Genomic DNA, 25,838 nt, shown 5'->3' on the forward strand with positions numbered 1-25,838 from the left:
TTCCTGCTGCAAACACCCACCTGAATGTGGTGAACTTTTGGGCAGGTTTGGAGCAGGTCATGTCCTGCGATGCCCAGCAGTGATGCTTGAAGCATCTTCATGAGGCCATCACCAAGAGGGCTATGGCTCAGCGGGCACGCGGGCAGGAGGTATTTATGATATCGGTTTAAAAACCTGTTCTGTCTCTTGGGTTTTAGTTTTTCTTCATGTGCATGCCCCCATTAATGCCAATAGGAATTATGGAACTACACATGTGCTGTGGGATGGATCCTACATTTTCGGGCTGTGTTGGAGTGACGGGGGCTCAATTTTGGGCAACCAAAACCAGAGCTGGTAATGAAGAAAAGGGCTAGAAGCTGTTTCTGCAGTTCAAATATGACGGCATGGAAAAAAGGCTTTGGTGGGAAGGTAAGGCAAGATTTAATTTTGACCTAAAACTGCAACACAGTTCACTCCCTGATCTACTTCCTTTGCTGCTGGGACCTTTGAAGATATATTACAGCTCCAGAGGTTTCCACTCAAAACTAAACACTTTCGATTTGCTATTGGCTGGAAAATTCAGGGTTCACTGGATTTTTTATTTTAGTGGTAAGGGGCAAACAAATCTTAATCTCTCTATTCTATGTTTACAGCCCACTAAGTCCCCTTCTTATCTTCTCTGGTTCGGTCCTGATTTATTGTCACAATGCTGCATTTGTAAAACAGTACCATAAAATAAGAAAGAGAACATTTCCCAAGGACTACTCCAAAATAAATTATTTCAGACGTACAGAAGCTGCTTAATAAATCCCACTGTTCTTGTTTCTTTAGGTATTTTAGAAAGTGATTTATAAGTGCAATATCACCTCTCAAAAATGAGACGATCAACACAGGATAAAATTATCGTGTTATGAAAATAGGGGTCAGGAAAAGGGGGCTGTGCTTTAAATTAAACTAGGGAAAAATATTTCATCTGAAATTGACTCTTTTTGTCTCAGAAATGAATGTTTTAATCACCTAAGAACCTAAAAGCTAACACAGAGACCTAAGTAATATTTAATTTCATAGATACATGCCTGTGTTCAATATTGATGGGCAGAAGATGATATTTTTCTTAAACACACTAACCACGCAACTTGGAGACGCACCAAGACTTTAGAAAGCCTTGGGATTTTCCTAGACTAAGAGATAATATCCCACTTAAATATTTAAATATCACTACCTTTCAGACCATTATCTATTCAAGCAATCGACACCAAATGCTCTCTAGCTAGCACAGTTGCAGGCTTGCAGGCAATGCTAATAAGTAAAATTAACTCTGTTTGATATCGATGCCTTTCAACAGCACCCATGAAAATCAATGATCTTAGAGAAACAACACAGAAAACTAACCATAGGGCTAAATGTGCTAAAGAGGAAAATATTATTAAACAGCTCCAGCATTAATTCAATACCGGTGTCAAAACCAAGTCACAACCTTTCCTCAGTGCTGCCTCTACAGAAAAGTCCTAAGGTCTAATTAGCCCCAAAGTTTCTTCCCAGAGCTGCCTTTACTTCACTAGTCCCTTTTTATTTATTCTTATGGAAGCATCATTTGAAACTTTGCAAGGTATCACCTTACCATGGTGTGAGCCAAAAGGCAACTTGAGCTTGCAAGTGCAAGGAGGGATCTTGGTCTCCTCGAAATCAATAGGGAAGCTCTCCCTTCGTGGGGCAGGGGTGACAAGCAGGGGGCTCCTGCTGGCCACGTGGGGCTCGGTTCAGTGAGGATGTTACAAACCCGGAGGAAAACAACCCTCCCGCTTGCTCTTGGGCAATTATCAGGGCTTGGGAAAACATCAAGTTGGAAACAAAATTGGCACCATGAACACAGTCATCAACGGCAGTGGGTGGTAGTGCAGCAAGGCAAAGCTGCATCACCGGCTCTTCCCAGCCCCTGGTGCAAACACCCCCTCATTAATGTCCTTCCCCATTCAATCAGCTCACAGCACGATGCACAGAGTGGCTTTAACAAAAGGTAAAAAGAGGGGAAAGTCACTGACCGTGGGTAGCTGGCTGGAGAGAAGATGCCCGTCCTGACTCAACATGTTGGAGACCATGATGGCTGGCAGGTCCATGTTCTGGTAGGGGTAGGCGGGTATCAGGCTGTTCGGAGGCAGGCTGTGGCACAGGGAGTGATATCCAGTTTCGTGGTCCACCAAGTGCAGGAGCGAAGGGTCGGGGAGATTGGGAGGCGTTATGGGTGGGATTTCATAGTCCTCGTTATTCTCATTCTGACCATTGTATGTCTAAAACACAAAAAAGACATTTTGCAACGTGTCACTGCCTTGTCGCTCCAGCAAATAAAAATGGTTATTTGTGCAAGAAGCACAAAAGCACATTCTAGTGAAAACATCTTTGGTGTAATAAAAGAGACAGCTCCAGCCCTGGACATCAGCAGGTCGTAACCACGCAGGAGCCAGGCAGTGAGAACTGCACTATCTGCTGTGGGACACCACGGGTTCTTGCAAGCCTCCAATTCTTCTGCAACATCCCTCACTGCCCCCCTCACCCCTGCTGCAACCCATTAGCACAACTTCTAAACTCCTCTACAGAAGGATTGCCCGGTGGTGCCCCACATGGAGGTTTGTCCTTCCTTACAGCCTGATCCAGATCCGGTTTAGATAAGCACGCCCTCTGCTCCCTACTGGTGCTCCCTCAAGCTCACCATGAAGGTGCAGAGATGTTGGTCCTTTTGCTTCCCATGTTTTCTGGAGGTCTGTATACATTTAAGCATGCCAACGAAAAGAAGATATTATTGAACCTCTGCAAGAGTTTTCACATTAGACAAAAACATATTTGCTTCATAACTTAAGTGTGAGTCTATCCAAAATTATTAATTATCAAAGCAGAATATAACGAGTGTCTGGCAGAGGGGGCTTATTCTAAACATCTACTGTTTCACGTATTATTATAGCATATGAAATTCTGATTAGCCATAGTATTACACACATGGATTTTAAGCTAAATTTCTCAGATCACCTAGTTTCATGGTTGGATTTTGACTTAATACTCGATTTAAGAGCAAAACCCCAGACGTGTGCAAAACCAGTTGAACATTGCAGGCTTTATTAATCCATTGCCCCAGAGCTCACACTCAGGTTCGTGCTCTTCATCACCCCAGGCTGCAGGGAGAAAACCCGTAATAAAATAAAACAAAACACATATTTAACCAGAATTCAGAAGTCAGTAGGAGAGGCAGCTGAGGTGAAACACACCTCTTGTCTCCCCTCGTCCTGTCATAAAAACAGAGAAGAGCGCATATGCTGCACATACCAGATGACTGCTCACGTTCACATGAAATTCCTACTAGCTTTGGGGAAATATGAGTACACGAGAAATATAAGACGGAGCCAGGGCTAAGCTAGCTCTGTACCAACAGTTATTGTTCAGGGGAAATTCAAGCCCAGCTGTTTTTCCAGCCAGCTTCTGTCTAGCAGTGGCATTGTGCTGGAAAGGTAAGGGGGATGACAGGCTGCACACAAAAGCAGACAGACATATCCCATTTAATACGTCTAGTAAAGTTTTCGCTTGGGCTACACTCTTCGAGGTATATCAATTCTTCCCCAGTTATTTAAGAGGATTTCACTCGGTGCTTTATGGAAAGGGATTTAAATAAATCATTGCACAGCAAACTTGTTCTTCCAACTGGTTTATTTTGGTATCAGGTATATAAGCAAGTGGCTTTGCTGTACTTAACTAAATTATGTAAAACCCACTCAAAGTTTCCTAAAGCTCTCTTCAAAACTACAAGTTGCTCGTGTTGCTGCAGAGCAGCTCACGAAAGGGCTTTGAGGCGGTTTTGCGAGGAGCATGAAAGCCCCGCTCCCCCCTGCACGTTCCTGCCCCTGCTCTTCTCAGCCTGGGAAAAAAAAAAAAAAGGCAAAAAAAAAAAAAAAAAGCAAAAAAAAAAAAAGCAAAAAAAAAAAAAGCTCTGTTTAACTCACAAAGTTTTCCGAAGAGCTACAGTATTGTGCAGACATATCAAAATTACAATCAAAGCTGTACACAATCAAAATCAGATTAGACAATATCCAATCAACATAATCAGCCTCGGCGCCTGCCAGCTTTCGCACCGCACCACGAAGAGCGATTTTCCAAAACAGGCTGCCTTTGCGCTATATGTGTTTTAAAGAGATCGCTAGGAAGATAGGGAAGGGAGAAGAGGCAGACAGATACTCGGAAGGGTGGGACAGGGGGATGGTTTATTGTGGCACCTGGTGACTACAGGCATGGCTGAGGGGATGTAACCGTGCCCACCAAGGGTGGTCTCGCAGCGCGTGCACAGAAGCCGTCGCCTCGAGTCTCCTGCCAGCGACATCCAACGCCCCTTCCCACCACCACGCAGGCTCTGCTGCAGATTCTGTTTTCTATTCTTATGTTAATTTGAATTAAATTAAACAGCCAATTATACGTTATAAGGATACATTACAAATTAGATTAGTGAGCTGGTCGGAGCCCATTCATCCCACCAGGACTCCAAAGGCAAGCGCGGGGAAGCTCGCCCTGCTAAAAGGCTGCCCGTCGCGGTGCACACAGCAGACACGGGAGATCTAGGCTTTTCCGCTGACAAGCGGATGACAGTTGTTGTGATTACACATTATTCCCCTTCAAATTAGCTGAAATCAGCTGAAACAACAAGCCTCTACTTGCCAAGCCTCGGCTCGCGCTGCAGGGCAGCCGGACACTGCTTTGAAGGTCGGACCCCTCAAAGCGAAGGATGGAGAAGCAGGACCAGGCCCTCTCTCCCAGAGATGCCACCCATCTCTGACCAAGCATCTGACCAAGCATCTCTCAGAGATGCTACCCGTCTCTGAGATGCCACTTTCCTGACTCCCTCCTCGCCGGCAGGTCCCCACGTGTCTCTGTGCCCAGGCTATGGGCGCTGTGCTGCAGGGCATGGACCGGCTCACCCCGCAGTGCTGCAGGATGCCATTGCAGCGGATACAGCCCATCTCCCACAGCATCAGAGCCGTGTTTAAAAACCGTTCCTGAAATCTGAACTTGAACAGAGGTCCCAGCGACAAAGACCACCTCCATCCACCAACAGATTCGCAGGCTGAGGATGGAGGGGTGTGGGGAAATTGAGAGACGTGTCCCTTACGCCATGTAGCTTCTCTACCACCCTTTCTGTGCCATGGTTCCCTCCCTCTGCCCCTTCATCATGGGGACAGCAATGGGTGAGGAAGGCCCTGGTTCCTACCAGCTCCTGTGGCAGGAGAAGGTCACAAGGGAGCGACCAGGGTGCGGGCAGTTCTGCGGTGCACGTTTATGGGTGCAGTTAAGGGGTGCCCTGTATGGAAACGGAGCTGAACACAGCACAGGGAGAACTGAGAGCTTTAGAGGGGAATGAGCTGGTTCCTCTCTTGCCTCCTGTGTCCCATGCATGGGAAACCTGAATTTTAACACTACAACTGGATCTTCTTCCGTATGCCTAGAAAAGCACCTGAATTATCAGTGCATCAAGTTGGGGACATCATCTCCACACGCCTTTAAGCTGCACCTGAAAATTGCTGTGGGTCAAGGGGAGAAGCAAGTAGTTCTCACCCTGGGCTGTAAGCATCCAGCAACGAGCAGGCTGGAAACTGCACGAGAACCCACTGTGCAGGTAGCTCAGGAGGGAGCTACAAGCATTGAGCATCCACAAATTAAGCCTTTAGCTTTCTCCTGCCTTTCCCCTCTTGGAAGAAGGGGGAAGCACTGTCCGCTTTTACAAAACCCTCTACAGCTAGCCAGCACCACTTCTCCACCGCACGTTGCTATTAATCATGGAGGGCATGACTTGACCAAGGACCTGGGAACCGCTCTCCGCAGAAGCATGGCAAACATCCAGTGACCCCAATTCTCCACTGAGTCATGTTCTGTGTGATTATCCATGAGGATCCAGAAGTCGCAGCCAAGCATTGATTCAGAGAAATATTATTCGCAGTGGAAGCGATAGAGATTTGCAGCATTATCACAGGTAAATATTTGCCCTGTCAAATAACACTCAACAGTAAATACAAGCCTAAGAAAGAAAATTTATTCCCAGTAAGGTACAAGGAAATACATCGACTGGTGTGATCCATCCCACCCTAATCATCCAGATGGCACAAAACAGCACGGACTATGCACCATCCCTCACCTGCTCACTAAGCTTTTCCCGTAGCTAACACAAGAGCTTACCGCCTTAGGACCATGACCCTCTGGGCATTTCAGACATTAGGTAGGACAGATTTGGTCTAAGCAAACCAAAACCAGACTGGGAAGTCTGCAAAGCAAGGAAAACATGGCTATTTGTGGTGCTGAACGGGGTGACCAAGGGCATGCCACCACAGCTTGTGCTCGTGGTGCACGTGAAGAGCACAGAGGACACGGAGGTTGGGTGGTGTAGGGACAGCGGCACAACGTGGGGCTGTTTGGGGTGTTTGTGTGCCAAGGCTGGATGGTGCATGGGACCAGCCAGATAAACACATGGGCTTTTCATACAGACTTTCCCAATTTCTCTTACAAATGTACAAAAAGGATTCACTCTGTGCCAGTGCTCATCCCACACAAGCTTAACACACCAAGTTAAGAGAAGATCCTGAGCCATATAAAGAGGAAAAAAGAGTCCAAACAGAATAATAATAAAAAAAAGAAAACCAATGCTCAATGACATCAAGCATCCCCCTACTTCCTTGCAAGACTCCGAACAGCTCTCCTACCACATACACGCTGCTCAGCACCGTCACAACAACATTTGCAAGAAGGGAATTTTGATGCAATTCTCCTGCACATGAACTGCACATGTGGAGTTTCTCTACTCAGCATGAAGCACCAAAGCCAGAGGGGCAGCACCACTGGCTCGGGTGGCAGGAGAAGATGGAAATCACCGAGATGCTGCAAACCCCAGAGGAACGAGGGGGCTGGCAGGGCAAACAGCTCAGTGCTGCCCGAGCGGGGACGCCCCGGGCTGCGTTCCCACCCGCGCCTTCCAGAGCCCCGTGCCAAGGCACGAAGCAGCGCTGATTTTCCACGTCAGTGGCTCTGGGGCTTAGGAATGGAAATTGATTTGCCTCATCTTTGCACATGGAGATCCTGTCTGTGAATAGCGGGGCCAATGAATTACTTGGGTAGAGTTGAATAAATACTGTAAGGAAGTATTTATTAACTACAAATTGTCTTTGAAGCATTCCCAGGCCCCTTTACATCCATTTTCACGTGCTCAGGTTTTTGACTGAGGGAATGCAGTTGAAAAGGGACAAACAAAACCTTAACGTAAGGACATAAATGAACATAAACGAACATAAATGTGCACCGGCTGTGTCTGCACAGCCTCCAGCAACCTTCAGGCACGCCGCGAGGCTGGGAGCCCAGCAGGGCAGGAGGAAGCGACAGCAAGCTGGGTCCTGCCGGCCTGCTGGTACCTCTCTCTGTGCTCCTTTTCCTCACCTGCAGAGCAGGACTTGAAAGCCCAGACAAATGCTTGGATCACCCAAAGAACAACCGATCAACCACCTCAATGTTCCCCGAGTTTCCTCCTTTCATTGCTTCAATGCAGGTTCTGCACGCTAAAGCAAACGAAGGCAGAGAGCCAGGCTCCACCTCAGTGCCACCAGGCAGCACTACCTTGGGATGGAGCTGGACATTTACCTCTTCGCTTTACATGGGCTTTGTCCCCTCTTCCACAGACACAAATCCCAAGGAATTACAGAGCCTTCACAGCTGAGCCTCCTGGATGGTTTCAGCCAAGTTTGGCACTGCACAAAAAGCCTTTTACACAAGTTTCATAAAACCACATGTGCACAGAAGGGAGAGACCAGGGTCCTAAACATTCACACTTTGGCCCCAATAAGCCTTGATCTTATATTCAGTTTTTACATTGTCCAAGCTGTGGTTGACCCGCATCGCCACCTCACCACAGAAAGCTAAAAATAATGGAGTTCTACGAACAATTTACAGCAAAAGAAATCAGCTCTATTGTAGGTTTTAAAAAGGCTCCCAACTCCCCCCATCTTTTTTTTTTTTTTTTTAATCAGTATCTTATCCAGAACTGGAATCCTGTCAAGAATAGTGGATAGCACACAACTATAACTTCTTATTATGTGTATAGTGATTTTATGAATTCAGTGGGGAATGAAATGCAATTTTGTCAGACTTGTCTGTGTTCATAATGACCAAGTCAAATTAATCATCGTGGATAATACTCCTGTGTCAGCCATTCAAGAGATTTTTTAATAGAATTTTTCTGATTCATGTCTTGCAGTACATCAGATCTGTAGTAATGCAGGCACTTCTAAAAATCAGTGCAATTATGGCTTCTTGTTGCCCTGTCATTTTCCTGGAATAAAAATGTCTCTGCAAAAGTCATATACTGTACATAAACCAAAATGAAAAACAAAAATATAGTTACAATTAGACTTGATTTTTCCTAAAGATTTAATATCTTTTCGAGGCCATTATTTATGGGCAATACATAAAGCTACAGTGCATGATGCTGAAGATGGACTAGCTTATCACAGCACATACCAATTTTGTCCTGGTTGTCATTCTTCCTCTGATTGCCCCATGAATTACTGTTTTTTGCAGGCATGGAAATGACTATCCCATAGAACAAACAGGGGTAGGTAATGGGCGTGCAGTCAAATTATTGTGTTTATTAAAAATGTATCCAGGAAAACCCACACTGATCCCAAAGGGCTCTGGTTCAGGAAAATCTCTGGTTCAAGAAAAGGTTACAGATACCATAAAGGCAGACAGACATGCACGGGAGCAGCATGCAGCGGTATATAAAGGATTGGTAATGCTGCGTTATCCTTCTGAAGGAAGGAAGAAACCTCAGTCCCCAGTGACACAGGCAGAAATGAGTTTTGGAAGTAGTTACCCCCAGGAATAAAGAGGAAGAAAAATGCAATCCACCACAGCTCTCAACCCTTCCTCCTTTCGTTCTGCACCCTGGGCAGAAAAGCCCAGGACCTGCTTGCAGGGAGGGGTGGGAACCCACAACCACGTACTGTCCTCCCAAAAACTCAGTCAGATCAGTGGTTCTTCTGGGCAAGCACACGGACCTAAAAATTAGCCAGCATTTTGGAGGAGATATACAAATCCCTGGAGAACACTCCCTGAAGCTCCTCAGAGACCAGAACAGCTCATACCTCTCCATTCCACCTCTCTCACCTGTTTTTACCATCCTTCCACCTCCTTACATTACCTTTAGGTTCTTGAAAACAACATCCAGCAGCAGGTAGCTCCCCGTGCTCCTTACAGAATATGCCCCAAACTACTGCTTTGCAGATTTGCTGCTGTTACTTCTCTGAGATGCCAGATTTCTGAGTCAGAGCGTGGCTGGGCATTGCCCCATGCTGTCCTCAGCCACGACGGGACCCACGTGGAGGTGCCACGTCTGATCCCCATGGCCAGCACCGGAGGCAACACCACGTTCCTACAGCTAAAACCTTCACCATCCAACCAAATACAGGGGGTAGTAAGGCTCAAAGTCTGCTGACAGCATCGTCACAAGCCTTCAACATTGGCTTATGCAAACACTGGCAATAACCGGAGCTCCTGAAAACCCTTTATTCTGTCTTCATAAAGCAGGACCAGGACTATGAGGCATATCTGATGCACAGTTGCTCCTGGATGACCTGTAGCAATATTTAGCTTCAATATCTGCCCTCCTTGTTGATAGGAGAAAACTGTCTCATTTCAGCATGTTTTTGTAGCTATTCTTACCTAGTCTTTCAAAGCAAACATGGCAGTGCTCCAGGGGAAGCTAGGAGATGTGCAAGCTCTGTTCCGTGTCAGCAAAGCATATCCTCTGTCATCTGTCTTACAATCAGCCTCCTTACAATTGTATATAATGATTTTGCTTGATTTTAAAATATATTCTGGAGGGACTGTGAGCCCAGTGAGAGAGGAGCCATGGGGATCTAAAATTAGACTGACTGGGCCAGCCAAATATAAACTCTTCTCCTTGCTTTCCTGGTCTCTTGGCTGGAAGTCAATACAAGGAATATGATAATAGTCTACTCAAGAATATCATGCATTTCTGGGAATTATTTGAGGAGTACGGATTTTACATAATTGCCTTTTTTGTCTCATGGCATACTGAACTTGCATAATAAGATCAGCGCACTTCACAGAAATTCATTGTTGGACTGGATGGATTTGGTATTTTGCGTTGAGCCAAGGGTGCATTACATAATGATGTATAATGTACTGTAAGCAGGTCAAGAGATAAGGCAGCCTGAAAACAGTAATGGAGTGCATGCAGGGAAGAATTAGAGAAAAGCACTCTAAGAAATTAATTCAGCCTGGCTTCGTTTGAGCAAGAAAGACCCAGAGCAGGAAGAAAACTATATTCAGCACCATACTCGTCCCCTTTCAGTTTTCATCTTCACATTTCCCTTGTGTTTAAAACTGAAAACGTGTGGTTAAGGGTAGAAAGCCTTTGTGCCACACTTCATATGGGTGCTTTGTAGTAGTAAGCTTTTCAGTTTTATCTCAAAAGACAGGCCCTAGCCATGCACATGGGCAGCAGAGGTGGCGTGCACCCCGTGGCAGGGGTTGGGCCTGAGTGGGCTTTAAGGTCCCTTCCAACCCAAACCACTCTGTGTTCTATGCTTTCTTTTTTTATCAGCAAAGACAAATTTGCAAACAAAGCCCTGTGCCACCCGCCCACCTGCCTTTATGGTAAGTGCCATCTCAGTACTCAGACTAAACTCCACAGCATTCAGAGCACCGGCACCACTCACGATCCCAGTCCAAGCCTATGAAGGCAGAGCAAAGCTGCTCAACAGTACCTGCTCTTGGTACTCTTGCCTGAGAAGGGAGGGTAAGAGCCAGATGAAGTCACAGACTGGGGGCAGCCCCAGTGTGTTTGCTAAATTTCTGGTTACTTAATGTGAGCCAGGGCTGGGACCTTTGAAGCCCAAAGCATCACTCACCACGAATGTGCTTGGACTTTGAGCCCACGCACTTCCAAATTCACACTTGGGACCCCAAAGCAAATTGAGAAGTAATTGTATGTGTGTATGAAGAAAAAGGGTAATAAAATGCAAGAGCAGCAGAGGCAGCCCCCTCCCCATCGCCCGGACTTGACGTGTGTGATTAGCACGAGGAAGGCATGGATGTGGGGAGAACTTGCATAATGTGGTGCGAGCTAGCACCTCCCCCAGGGTGCCCAGCTGCTGCAGAAGCAATTTCACAGCTCATCATCCATTATGAGATTAAAATAATTTTTTTTTCCTCCCGTGAAGTATTAATAAATTGTGCAGGCAGACCAGAGTTAGCGCCATTTACACAAATGGTAGTGAATCACCCACCTAGTTATTTCTTAATGGATTGAGTATCTGTGTTCCTCCTTAGCCTGTAATTTAAAAAAGTAAAGACACAAACCTGCTTATTTGTGCCACCAGGCCCGGAGGCAGCTCTTGTTCAGCCTGGGCTGACCGGGACAATGGCAGAGATGCTGCCTCACACAGATGTGCCCCAGCACTTCGTGAGGAAACAATACCAAAACAGTCAGTATGAAACTATGGACTACAAAAAGAAGACCAAGGCTACATTGAAATCCCCCCCAGAATTCACCTACTTTTCCTTCTGGGTGCAAAACTTGCTGAGGCATCGCTGATATGATGCGGCTTCCGTGGTACATCCAGTGACGATGTAAAGCTGTAGTCAGAGCACCACTAATGGCTTTTCGAACATCCTTGCTTTATTACAGTATCAGGCGAAGCAGGCGTGTTTAATGTTTAAACTTCCAATGACAAATGCCTTCAGCAAATATGTTTTATGTATTTATTCAGCGTTCCTTAAGCGCCTGTCACCTTAGCAGCTAAGGTGCTGCTTACCTCGTTCTTTTATTTTTATTAAAATTAAAAACATATCAATGCTTTGTGAAATGCCACTTTCTCCCCTCTCCTCTCTCCTCCCATGCCCAAAAGGAACTTGAAATCCTTTATCAGCCCACCCCATAGAAAACATTTCAGACTGCCAGGAAGTTGTCGAAATGGGAAAAGGAAATTAACGGAGAGCCCCAGAGCAACAGATCAGCCTCCCACGATATCCTGAAGACCCTCAGCCCCAGAATTTGGCCCTGTGAAGGTGAAGCGCCAAAGCCAGGCACCTCTGAGTCGGTTTTGCAAGTCAATCCCGAGACAAGACGGAGAGAGCATTGCCCTGATTTCAAGCTCAAGGACTAGGCTCAGGTGGGTGCTGCCTCCACCAAAGCCAGGCCAGGCAATGTTGGTTTGTAGCTAAATATAACCCAGGTTGGTAGGGCAAAGGAGAAACTAAAGATTTCCTATGGGATTGGGATGGTTCGCTCCTTGCAGACCCTAAGTACACAAAACTCATCCATGCGCCAGCCCTCCCTGTCCATGAGATATCAAGAACATCACCTAGGATCTCTCTCTACTTCTTTTGAGTTTACTGAGCTGCTCAGAGCCACAGTTACAAGCCTTTCTCCACAACCACAAGTGCCAGAATTTATTCATTTACGCACTTATCCAAAGCAGAAGCTGTCATGTCACAAGAGCACAAAGGTGCCGGGCTGTTAGGGAAAGCATGAAGCACCAAGAGACTCATGACAAAATTGTGTGAACTGTAACATGGTGCATGGCCAAGTATCCAAATCCCCTGTGTAGGTGTGAAAATCTCAGCCTTAAGCCTCCAATATGTGAATTTTGGGAAACAAGCAGATTTTATCTTTAACAATTCTCTCTTTTTTTTTTTTTAATAAAAACAGGCTTATGTGTGGTATCTAAAAAAAGCCAGGAACACACACATTGCTGTGAGTCTTAAATCACAGATGCTCATCAAACACCATCTAAAGCATTAAATGACCTGGACAAAATGAGTAGCTAGGGCAGGTATCATCCTTTCAGGAGGAAGAGAAAAATGAAAATAATCAAATTAACAACCAAAATACCTCTGTTTTCCTGATATGATGACAATCATCTACTTAGAAGGACAGCTGGGCCACCAACATGCTGGTCAGAGCCCCCATGCTCATGGTGAGAAAGGAGAGCTGTGGGCACTGGCAGCTCTGGAGACAATGCAGAGCACTCGCTGACACAGGGATGAGCATTGCAGAGGAAGTGAAGGTGCAAGAGGACTCACATCAACACCAGCATGGTCGTTGTCATCCCAACACCATGAAAAACCCAACCCAACACACAAGGCACGAGACGGGAGGAGCTTCATTAGCAGCTGCATCCACAGACAACCAACCCCAGCTATCTGGAGGGCAAAATAACTGAAACACTTCATTCGTTAAGCAGCTGGAGAGGTTATTCTATCATTTTTACTTGTTTACAACATGCCAGGTGGAACCTGAACTGTCCCAAGGGAGATGGACAGAGGTGGAAGGTCCAAAACCAGAAACCTGGTCCTGCTAACCTGCAGGAGGCTCTGAATACAACAGGGCTGCAGGTAACAAAGCCAGAACACCGACCCCAAGGTAAAAATTCAGATTCACCCAGCATACTCTAGGGCTTCCACTGCCATCTTTCAAACCCAAGTCCCGGCAAGACCTAAGTATTTCCACGAACTCAGAGATGAGTGCTTGTATTGGTCATAGTGGCACCAAACTGGGTACCCCAGAGTCCTGCTGGGTGTTACCAAAAAGCATCATTCGAGGTCCTGCTCAAATACGACCAAAATGGTCCAGATCTTCTCAAGGGAGATTGCTAAAGAAGCTACGCTGCAAGCTTTCACTGTTTCTCCTCCCATTCCTATTCTTGCTATCAAACAACAGAAATCCCTTTCCAGATTGGAATCCATGAGACAGAAGTTGGCAACCAAGAATTGCACGGAAACAACAAAAACCACACGAGCAGAGGTTGGGTATTTCTAACACACAGCACATCCCTGATACAGAAGTCTGGAAACCAGGAAAAGCAGAGGACTCGCACTGCGTCTTCAAATGGCAGCACTCAGGGTTTCAACAATTAAATGTCCTAGCACGAGCTGCTCAAAGAGCTGCAGAGTTTTCTGCGTTTTCCAGAGCAGCTTTCCCTGTTTGATCCCAGCATCCCTGTGCAAGCGCGATGAATTCACTCCTGAAGTTGCATTCGAGTACCCAATAATTTCCATCGGCTCCCTGCAGTTCTCCCTCTTGACATTTCATGACCAATTTTCTTGGGAAAAACTTAGAAGGCTGAGCTTGCGGGGTTTTTCTAGCTAGTCCTTCATGCGTACAAACCCACACGTGACTGCACGCAGAGCACTCGTGCACGGCGTGGATGGAACACCGCATGTGCCCGAGCATCCAAGTTAAGTGCACCTGCAAGAAGGCGTGCAAATGTGCATGCAGAAACACACAGCTTTCAACACTCGGGTGAGCAAACACCCTCTTGATTTTATGCAATGCAGCTCCTACACCAGCAGGGTCCACGGTGGAAACGGGCACCTTTTGGGTACTCGTTTCCAAAATGTGCTGGGAATTGCTGGAGCCTGGCAAAAAAAGCTCCTCAAGAGAAAAGCAGCCCCTGGCACGGGGCTTGGCCACGTAGCTGTCTTGTTTGGCTTAGAAGTCAGCAGGAATACTTAAAATAAATTTGCTAAATTGTCTTCCAGAGACTGATGGCTTTTCTTTTCTTCCCTCCCTAATAAAATTGCAGGGGTATCTTTATTGTTATGTCTAATTTTAGAGAAAACTAACATTTCCTGAGATTCAATTTCTCTCATAATTGTTGGAAGGAAACTAAATTGTCTGCTGTAAACATTCACTGTATTGTGTGAAAAGTATCTTTATTACAGCCCACTGGGAATACTAATAAAATTCCCAATCCTAGCCCTTCCTTACTTTTTTTTCTTTTAGCTGGCTCCTTTCTCTCATATACCCATTAACGTCAGTTCAAACATTCTGCAGTCGAGATATGAGAACTTAAAATATATTATTTAACAATCAAGGGTAGAATAAAGACTTGTGAACAGTAAGATCCTTTCTGCCTTCTCTTTTGGTGCTTTCTATTATAGAAAATGAGAATGGCTATTCCATTTGTCTATGTGCGTGCTTAGAGTTGATGAAAAAAATCTCATTAGTTTAGTCCGACATATACTCAATACAGTCTATGTACATATTTTTTTTTCCATTTTATTCTACAGCTGCAAAATGATACTAAATTTCATCAGATTGGAACGAAAACTGTGGTCTTGGAACATTTCCCTTTAAGGGTCTTATATTTATTCAGAATTCATGAATCATTTTCCAGTAATACAACCATAATTATTCTTAAAGTGTTATGTTTGAAGGTTTAATATGAAATACTTGCAAAAAGCTCTTTTTCACTTTGATAGTTTGTAATCTTCATGGTAATCAGATCAGTTAGCCCTTCACACAGCAGCCAGGAAAATACAATTTAATACGAATCTCATACACTTCACTCATGTTTTAATTAAAGTAATAAAAGCCAAGTCATATTTTGTCCTTTACAGTGTACACAAATGCATAGACCTGAGCATACAGCTTCAGCGCAGACGCTTTTGATGACTGCTGATAAATTTCCTAGTCTGAGATAAATCTAATCCAGGCTTGCTCGGAGCCTGCTGGTCATGACAGCAGCGTCACCGACGAAGAAGACCCACAAGGTCTGTTGGCAGAGCCGTGATACAGGTGGCGGGCACACGGGCTAAACGCAGCGCTCGGAGTCAGCTTCGCCACCTTTCAAGCCGTCATCCCAGATCCTTTCTGGCTTTCAGTTCCCATCTCAGCTCCACCAGCCCGGCCTGGTGCCTCACCTGGCAGGGAAAGACCCAAGCGCTCCCCAGGGCAGCAGAGCCCCGTAGGGCTGGCGGTACACACGCTCCCCTCCTGAGGGCCCGCGCTGCTCCTCTCATGGGTACCTGCATCGCACACTCCCTGCCTGGGCACCCCTGGTGCGTGCTCCCATCCTGGGTACCCGCTTTACATGCTCTCCTGCCTGCGCACCCATGGTAGGCATGCTCTTCTACCCAGGTACCCATGGTAGGCATGCTCCCCTGCCTGGTACCTGCTGGCTGCACCCAACCAGGGCTGCTCAGGCTTCAAGAAGGGCGATGCCACAGGGCTCTGCTACACAGATCCCACAGCAGAAGCAGAAAAGCAAACACAACCACCCCTCCCTCCGCGTGCCAGCCCCTCCTCGCAGGTTCGCTCCCCATGAGGTTCCACCACCTTGTTAGAGCAGCTGGGGCTTGACAACTGCATCGTGCTCACAGGTGAGCAGCCTGGATAAAAAAATAAAATATCCACTTCTGGATAAAAATTCAGGTCCGCTGCCCTGCCAAACTGCCTGAGCACACAGATGCTGGAGCAAAGACGGGAACCTGAGCATAAGCAGCTGGATGGCTGCACTTGGGATGCGTAACCCTGAGGTTCTCTGCTGCCAGTCAGGCCAGCGCAGGGCTGGAGCTGAGCCCACCCTGCAAGCACCCAGGGCAGCCCCATGCTGTCAGGGAGCAAAAGGGCTTGTTCTGCGGCCACGGAGGTGCCTTCCTGTTTGCACAGGCCTCCATCCAAACCCGAAGTGGAAAATGATGTTTTCCTGCTGGAAGTAAGTGGCTCCCCACTTAATCACCCCGCAGTGACTGCAGACCCAAACACAGGCATAGGAGCAGGAGAAGTAATCAATCAGTTGGGAAAGGAAATCCCAAGAGCACCGGGCCAGGTTTTTTCTCATACTTCTGCAGCTCACCATGCTACATTTGCCCAAATAAAAACAATTTTCCAAAGCCACTCCCCAGAGGTCCATCCCAGAAGCAAACAAACCTCTGTGTTCACAAACAGGAGCCAAAACCAACGCCCCGACAGGACGCAGCAGAAAACCTTGCTCATCACAGCTGCTATCAGAGCTCAGCACCAGTCGCGAGCACAGGAGGCCCTGGCTCCGTGTCACGCTGTGTCACGGTGGGCAATTCGCGAGACGAGCGGGATGAGGCAGTCCCCATGCCATGGGAGTCCCCCTGCACACCAGCAGATCCCTTTGACGTGACTGCGACTGACCAGAGCTCAGCTGTGCCCCCCAGCTGGTGCTGTGCAGCAGTCCCAGTTACCCCCCTCCTGTGTCCTGCAGCGCACAAGGTGGGACCTCAGGTGCTCAATTCCTTCAGCCCCGTTGAGAAGCATCATGGTGTGTTGGGACCCAGAAAAAAACAACATTCAGGCATCCACCCCTCCAGATCTCCTCCCCATATCAGTATTTTCTCTGTGTAGGACTTTGGGTCAGGAAGCAGCAGCAGCAGGTGCTGTCCCAGTGGGATGCACATCGCCCTGCTGCTCCTCGCGCCCACCAAGCTCCACCAGCCCCAGGGACCCACCAAGGGCTGGAGCTGTGCTGCCTCCAGCTCCGGAATGCTCCTCTGCATTGATTGCCATTTTATTATTGACGCTTGCCTGATTACAGACTTCCTCACTGTTAAGGCAGATCAGATGAAGCTGTGAAGATCCCTGTGCACATTTTGATCATGCACCCCCTCAGACTGAGGACTACCTGCAGGTGTGCTGCTTAATACGGAGACTCTTACCTTTGGGTCAAGTACAATCTTTGAGCTGGTTCAGAACCCAGAAAAAAATTTGGAAGACACTGGAAAGAGAAAACAAGCTTGCTGCTGGACGGACCCGAGGGCTAGCTGGCTGCACCTGGGAGAGCTCGAAGGAGCAGAGGACGCTGCCGTTCTTCTGCTATCTGACCACTGCTTCAACGCATCCTGGGTCTCATTCTCCCTCCTGCCTTTGCCCCCACCTCTAAATCTATTTCAGAATGTGGGTTCATTGGTGAAATGTTTCTCTGTGCATGAAATTCAACCACCACAACAACCTCTGAGCTTTCTGTCCCTAGGAGGCACTCTCCATACCACCTGACAATCTCCTCAGTTGTATAAGATGCTATTCTGTCTTTCCCCAGAGAAAATGCAATAGGAACAGAGACTATTAATTTGGTCTAGGAACTGCTCGGTTACATTAGCTTTTCACTCTATGATGCTTGGTGGCTATTTTTCAAACACCTTATTGTTAACAACTTAGGAATCCTTTGAGACCAAGGGCTGAAGATGATGCTCTGCTTGTAACACCAAGGGATTTTTTTTATTATTATTATTTATATAAATACCACAGCCAACCCAACACCAGCAATGGAAGCTTCTGTTGCCAACATGAAGTTACAGGAACTGCTTCCTGACTGCATCACTCAAAAATTTCACTGTCACCTAAGAGTTCATGCAAAATTCACGAGCCTGGATCATCAGCTCTAGCTGTGCTCACCTCCAGAACCCCATCTGGAAGGGTTTCCATTAGCTGCTGATTATAATAAATGACATGTACCACTCTATTGTTCATTCTAAAATAGTACATGAGATTTCTCACGAATTGTCTGCTGAGAAGGGCATTTAATATCTATCAATGTCTTCCCTCTATTTTTTATTCTCTAGCACAACGTATGAAATTACACAGTATTACTCTAAGAACAGCAGGGAAAGAGCAAAACCTGTATCTCAGTACAGGTGCCTGCTGCACCGCGCACTCCAGCTTCTACTTCCACTGTGCTGCCAGCTCAGTTCAAGCTTTTCTTTCAACTTCAGGCTGGTGCAAAGCTCACTTCTCTTCACCAGGGTCTTAAAAGAGGGAGAGAGAGACAGAGAGTCAAATCCAAGGAGCATGGCACTGGTGGACATTCGGGAGTTCTCCATGCCTGGGGCCAGGACCCCCTCTTTTACACCCTTCTACTTGTGTTAATGATTTTCTCTAGCAGCGACCATCCTCTGACCATCCTCTGTTCCCGTGATCAGCAGAACAAGCCAATATACAGCCAGAGCAATAGAGCATGAAGACCCTGAGATACGTCTGTCCAATTTAAAATGAACCCAAGTTTCTTCAGACACAAAGACTCATCAGACTCCTTAGGAACCTAACAAGTTCCTCGGGGAACCCGAATGGAAGTTGTACCAAGAATAACCTGACGGTGGGCGCTGACTTCTCTGCCACTGTGCTGTGTAGTCTGCAGCAGGCCAAGTCACGAGAAGGCTCACCCAAGGCATTGCTCAGCCAGGAGCACTGTCTGCTGGCTTATTCCAGCCTTTTTTCTGGAGGAATCCCAGAGCTGAGGCCACCATGAGCACCCTGCTGCACTCAGGAGCCTCAGGCAACACGGACGAACAGATTGCGGCCAAATCCTCCAAACCCACATGTCCTGGTGGGTCAGGGACCAGCCAACACGCTACACCCGAGCAATCACGCTGCCAGCAATGCAGCATCCTTACCAAAGCCACTGGTGGAGGGCAAACCACAGGGGGAAATGTCCTCGTTGGTCCTGCCCCACAGCTCCTGGCAGGGAGGACGGAGCTGCCGTAAGGGGAGGATGACCAGTGCCTTCATTAGCAGTACCTAATTGCCCTCACAAGTGGTGGCTCCACGGCCACCTTGCGACGCATGGCTCCAGCTCCACGGTTCCCAGCGTGGACGAGGACCATCCGCGCTCGTACCTGCTGGGGACTGGTTTTATTTTATCAACTGTTGACATTTTTCTGCAACTCAGCCGAGATGGGTGGGAGGCCCGGGAGGTGGGAGTGCTGTGCGTCTGCCAGGATTGTGACAAGGTTTGATGGCATGTTTTATAGCGGAGGCTGCCAGGATGAGCTCTGTCTCGTCTGGAGCACTCCCAGTATGCCAGGAAGGTATCTGCGGCTTCCCTCACCGTCATTAATTTCTAATTATGCCATCGCTTGCTTTCTACATTATTGCTTATTTACCAAACACAGCTTTATTGTAACGTCCAGTTCCTTATAACTAGCAAACCTATTGTTATGCTAAAATGAATGTCCTAAACGTTATTTATGATTTGATAAACCTTGTGTAACCCTGAATTGAGGACATTAAATGGCAAGAACACTACTTCAAAATCCCATTTTAAATAAGTCACCAAGACAGCTGTGCCTTTATAAAACACATTAGAGTGGCACTCAGAGCACATATGGCTCAGGGATATTTACAAATTATACAATTTCTGTCATTCGGTCAAATAAGAGGGACGTTTTGACCCCAGAAATGAGTCAAATGTAAGTTGTAATTCAAGCCCCACCGGAGGCCCTGCTGTAATGTATCCTGACGGCTGATCAAGGAGCCCTGACCATTTGACCCACCAGATCAGCGACTCACTGTATCTATTATGGCTAATACAGCCCCCAGCTTGAAGATGTATGGAGATAAACAGATAAAGGGCAATAGATGCAGCAGATAAATGTTGATTTATACACATCCACGCACACAGACACGCAGACGGATTCCATGTGTGCAGGAATGGGCAGGCATGTATGACTCCACGATAACATTTACACAGGGACACATCTGAAGACAGATGTAGACGTGTGTGCGTGACAAACAAAACCTCTCTTAACTCCTTTGCCCTCGGTGCGCTGTGTTCAGCCGAGTTCCTGCCAACTCACACGCAGCAAGAGGAAACTCCACCTTTACTTCACGCACACGCTGCCACGTGGAAATGCTGTGTCCGTATGAACCAGAAGATTTTAACACCCACGGGTACAGCGGCGGGGTCCTTGCTGTGCTCTCAGGCACAAAGGTAAGGAGCTGCTTGTGCCAGTGCAGCTTTCCGGCTTGCATAAACTACCCTGATGCATAACACAGCAGTTGCACGAGGAGTTGCACAAATTAACTTGTCAGAACAGAAACCAGCGTGCTGCTCAGCTGGAACAAGCTGTGTACAGAAAGCTCCCGGGATTAGGATCAAAAATGCCCGGTGCTAAGTAATGAGCTCTTCCCTCCTTTGAAGCACCCATTGCCCCAGGAGCAGCCAGAGAAAAGTGAGGAGAGGGGAGAAATCTGGCAAATGCACCCATCAAGGCTTTCCTCGATGGCATTGCTGCCACGCTGACGGGGTCCCTGTGTCTCAAAGCCAAACACACACAATCCTATTACCACCCAATTACACATTTCGCCCTTCCTAGGGTTACTTTCCCCATCAAAAAGGCGTTAATAAACACCTTCTCTTATTGATTGCACAGGTGTTTTTCTTTTCTTTTGACAGCACCATTGCATTTCTACTCATCTGTCATGGTACGTCGCCTGGCTTGGGTTCTGTGCATTCCCTGGGATTTTGCATTAATTCCTTGTCTTTGTTTGGGGGGCGGGGAAAGAAGGAAAATTGGCAGGGGTGAGGAATGATGCTCTGCTGACTTTGGGAGACACAACAGATACCTCACTCATCTCGGGGGTCAAATGTCCGCGACTGTGTGATCAGATGTCAGGTTGCATTTATGCTCTGGACCCTGCTGGGGGTTGAGTTACATTTCACATTTGACTCATTTCTGGGGTCAAATGTCCCTGTTATTTGATGGAACAAGAGGAATTATCTTCCCCAAGCAGCCTGTGCCGGCGCGGGTGCGGATCTGTCAGCGCCCTCATTGTGTTTTAGGCTCCTGTATTTCTGCATTTAGCTCTCAGCTGAGACAAACCCCTTTTGGGATGAAAACAAGAAACGCAGACTATAGCACACAAGCAATCACATAAAGGAAGATTAAGGGAGAAAGCAGATCAGCTGGCTTTAAAATGTTCATGGCAGCGCTTGTTCTCACAAGTTAGCAGCTCAGCAGTGCAGGAGCTGAAGGCGAGGGAAGCCGTCCGGGCTGCGCCACCCGCTTGCCATGAGATGCTGCAGAAGCTGCTTAGGATGAAAACTGTGCAAGGGGCTGTGATAAGGCTGATGTTGGGATGCTGCAGCTCCGCAATGCTTTCCAAGGAGTGCTCAGCACCAGGGCAGCCCTAACCACAGACTCTGCAGCTCTACTTATAAAATGAGAATAGCCTTATCCTTATCTGTGTGATGGGAAGGGATGACTCCAGAGCTTAAGCAAGTGCTGCGTCTCAGGACAGAAAGTGCAAAGCATTACCCTGACAGACAGGAGCCATTTAAATGTGGGGAGAGGTGATAAACTGAGTTCTGCTTTCCACCTAACTCCTTCTTGGCATTTTGAAAGAAGAATCACCAGGCAATGCAAACTACAGATCCAGAAGCAAAAGGCGAGTTCAACCCAGACAAGCGTGAGCATCCAGCCCTGGTGGAGCTCCATCCACAGCGGCGGTGCCTGATGGTGCACAGCGTGACCGAGTGGCTTAGGATGAAAACGGAGGGAAAAAACACCGTGCCCATCAATTACAGTGCAATAGCTCCTGTAATTAGCGTGTGGGATTTGTCTTTGTCCCCAAGGATGCTGAGGGCCGAGCACTATCCCGCCCAGGCTGCATGGGCAGCTAGGGGCTGGTGAGTTAGCTGCCTCCCAAAGGGGATTGTGAAAGTGCACTCCTGCTGCTTAACAAACTCTTTCAGGCTACACCAGGTAGAGCAAATGATAATAAACATCTGGAACCCTCAGTTAAATAGGAGAGTCGCGTTATTAGTAATAAAGTCATGACCAGTGCTGTAAAGCACGTGATGGTTAACAAGCAATGACGTGAGGGTAAATACGCACCGCGAACCAACGCGGTGACGGAGGAAGCCCTCTGTGACACGATAACCTCTGCTTTCCCTTGGACGTCACCCCTCCTCCTCCTCCTCGCCCTCGGTGTGGCCAGCCATGCCGCCTCACCACAGCACTGCTCCTTCCCATTGCTCTCCAGTCACCCATGCAACTTGGGTCCATTTCACGGAGGAAACTCGTTTTGAAGGTGGAGCATCTAAAACAGGTGCTCCTTATGGGGTCCTAACCGCATGCTCTGGACAGGAATGGGGTGGGAAAGGGCAGAACCCCGACCTGCAGCCCCTGGGGGTCACCCTGTTCCTTTCTGCCTTTACTTAACCTGTGGCAATTCCCAGCTCTGACCATGAGCAGGGCTTTTGTTGGTTGACTACCTGTTTGGTTCTGCGGAATCACCCCAGAGCACAAATTTTGCAATTCCTTCCGTGCTCTTGGAAATAGCTCTTACACCAGAATAACCCTCTGCTCACGTGCTCCCGCACTACAAGGCAAACAACAGGCTTTCATTCTGTTCGATATACAGATTTTTTTTTTCATCATTGGTACCCAAGTTATATGCCACGGATGACTCGCTAGCTTCACAATTTATAGTGATGCTGTGGCAACTGCCCAACGCTAGCAGCAGGAATGTGTCAAAACCTCGCCCCAGGTGACTCAGGCCAGCTCCAGGGCAATAGGAAGCCAGCAGCATTTTGGGATGGGTGGAAAGCCTCGCACGGTTGCCTTTCATTGCCTTGCAATGCATCAGGTTCACACAGAACTCATCACAGCCTACAACACACGTGGCTGCGGCCAACAAGACCACACAACGAAGTGCCTCGCTCAGCCCCAAAACAGGATGCTTAAAAATATCAGTGATAAACTTGCATTTTCCCTTGTGATCAGAAGTTTCACCCCGAGGACCACAGCAGAGCGCCGATGGGGCCACCGCTCCCCTCCCAGCTGGGCAGACAGGTAGGCGCGTGCTGAAGCTCTCACCGCCCAGCAGGGCACGGCACCTGCTTACGTATTTAGGGCTCCCCTGAACGGCCACTTCTGCTCAGGCCCCCCGTGAGACGTGAGCACTTCTATTCTGGTCCTCCCCACATGGCGTCCAAAGCAGCTCCAAAACAGGAAGCCTTTGATTTCTTTCTTTTCCCCAGGCCAGCTAACCGCTGACCCCTTCAGCTACAGGAAATGCTCTACGTGAGGGATGGAGAGGGGCACCTGAGCTACACACAGTGCCTGGAAACCTCATGTCTAGAAACACCGACTGCATCTTCGTTTATAGCGAAGGACGCTGACCACCTCTGTGGACCCTCTTGATGTCCCAGGAGTGTGGATTCATGGAGATCTCCCACAATTTGGGCTTTGCCATGGCCTAGGTCTCTTAGGAAACCTCACCCACCCTGCCCACGCAGCCCACCCAAGCAAAACGATGCTTACCTGATTTGCTGATAGAAACTCCTGGGTATTGTCGTTCATTCCCATGTACATGTTCTCCCCATCAAACTAGAACGGCAAAAGAAAGTCAGAGTTAGAGAAATGTCATTTGCATGCCAGGGTTATGTGCTTCCCAAATGCCCTCCTGGCCCTTCATGTAAAGAGCCAAGATTCCCAGAATGAAATCCTGAGCTGGTCCTTGAGTACTTCTGAGCATGTATGAGCTCACATACCTCGCTGTTATTGCAGTGGGACGTGGTAACATAACACGTTTATGATAATTCTTTCAGCAAAATGAAAGAACGAGTCACTCCAATTCAAACAAATAAACCGAAAATGTGAAAAACTGCAAATCCACAGATCTGCCCAGAAGCAAGCAGCACTGAAATGAAGTTCCTGCTAAAATTCCCACTACACCATCAATCAGCTATAAAAAGCCAACTTCCATCCACGGAAATTTCCAAGGCAGGCAGGTCACATCCAGTCTTCTCCCAGACACATTCCTATTTCTTTACCACCAGGGCAGCAATGCAGAAAGTCACTCTGGACGGTGCACTGGGGGGTCCACCCAGAGCCCAGTTCTCCTCCCTGACAGTTTGCTGTTGTTTGCGAGCTCTGGGTGCAAGGCGGCGCCTTTCCTTCTCCTCCCCTTCTCCTCTTCCCCCACCTGCCCGCTAGGACTCGACCTCCGCGGATGGGGATGCGGGGGCATCCCGAGCACGGTCGCATTCGCTGCTGCAGGCGTGCCTGCTGCCTTCACCCCACTGCGACCTGCTAAACCCAGCGATTAGCCTGCAAAACCCCCACGGAGAACCACAAAGCCGTTCCCGTTAATTAGCTGCAGCGGGAGCTGTTCACTTGCTCCAAATGAAGGGAAAACACCCTCCAGAGTTGTCTCCGGCTCAAAGTGCAGCTGGGACAGTTCTGGAGGCAAAGTTCACAAATTAATTACGGCAATAAAACGGGATATGCCGTAAAACACCCCTGAGACAAGGATGAAGGTACCAGCTGCGAATGACACCATATACTTAACAAGGGGGAAGAGCCAGCCCTCTTGCCCTTACAAGCCGGATGATGAATTGGAGATTGTTCACCCTGCACACGTCCTCTTGCTCTCCAATATGAAGCTGATAACCAGTTATGCCTTAACTGAAACGGGCCACATTAAGGACAATAAAAGAGAAATCTAAATAAAACCAGGTGAAGGTTTTCAGTGTAGACTATTAATTACACTTCCATTTCTCTGAGTACCACAGGATTAGCTATTAAAGTCCGCAGAGTTAGCAAAGCCCTGCTCGGCATCAGAGTGCACAGACACCCTCTAATTGCCAAACCATCCTCTGGGATAGCACAGCAAGCCAATTAAAAGCAGCAAAATTACAGCGGCTCACGTGCAATTCACCAACTAATAGTGGTGGCGGCCACAGCAGGACAGAGGGGGACCCGTGTGTGTGTACAGGATTTCCTAAAACCCCTCGGCGGGGAAGGAGCAGCGGGATGCTGCGAGCACCAGCATCCCTACAGGCTTTCCAGGACTGGCAGCAATTCCAGAAGCCAGCCGGGTGCGAGCCACATTGAACTGAATTTCCCTCCATCTGTAAAACGACTGCCGGCACAGCCGGCTGCTGCTAACGTGCTCCCAGCTGGAGCTGCCGTGCTTCCAGACGTGCAGACTCGATCAGCTCTGCAGCCTAAAAACCCTCTGCCAGCCCAGGCTGAGTGTGCAGGAGGGGTGGCACAAGGCAGTGGCATGGCAGCAGCACCGCCTTTTGGGGACAGGCAGAGTTATGGCCCTGAGGTCCTGCTCCTGAGCTCTTTTTTGGGAGCACGTCACCAAAAAAACACCCAGGTTTTTGGCCTGGGACACCCCAAGGCTGTGTGATGCTTAACCACTGCTGCATCGTGGGAGGCGCTGGGTGAGGCAAACATGAGCTTTCTAGCACGCTGTCCACAACAGATGTAAAACATTT

At 47.8% G+C, this 25,838-nt stretch overlaps 1 protein-coding gene across 3 annotated transcripts in view; it reads right to left on the minus strand.

Annotated features, from left to right (window-relative positions):
* TOX2 (TOX high mobility group box family member 2) overlaps positions 1-25,838 on the minus strand; it is a 135,540-nt gene that overhangs the window by 51,165 nt on the left and 58,537 nt on the right. For all 3 annotated transcript variants that reach the window (XM_083801527.1, XM_083801525.1, XM_083801526.1), the window contains exons 2-3: positions 23,872-23,937; positions 2,022-2,267 (exon numbers count right to left, since the gene is read on the minus strand). In XM_083801527.1, the coding sequence (XP_083657653.1) occupies positions 2,022-2,267; positions 23,872-23,922 (297 nt within the window). In that variant the 5' untranslated portion in view covers positions 23,923-23,937. The remainder of the gene's footprint in view (positions 1-2,021; positions 2,268-23,871; positions 23,938-25,838) is intronic.

This window comes from Anser anser, assembly GCF_964211835.1.
Source record: "Anser anser genome assembly, chromosome: 16".
In the NCBI taxonomy this organism is placed as follows: Eukaryota; Metazoa; Chordata; class Aves; order Anseriformes; family Anatidae; genus Anser; species Anser anser.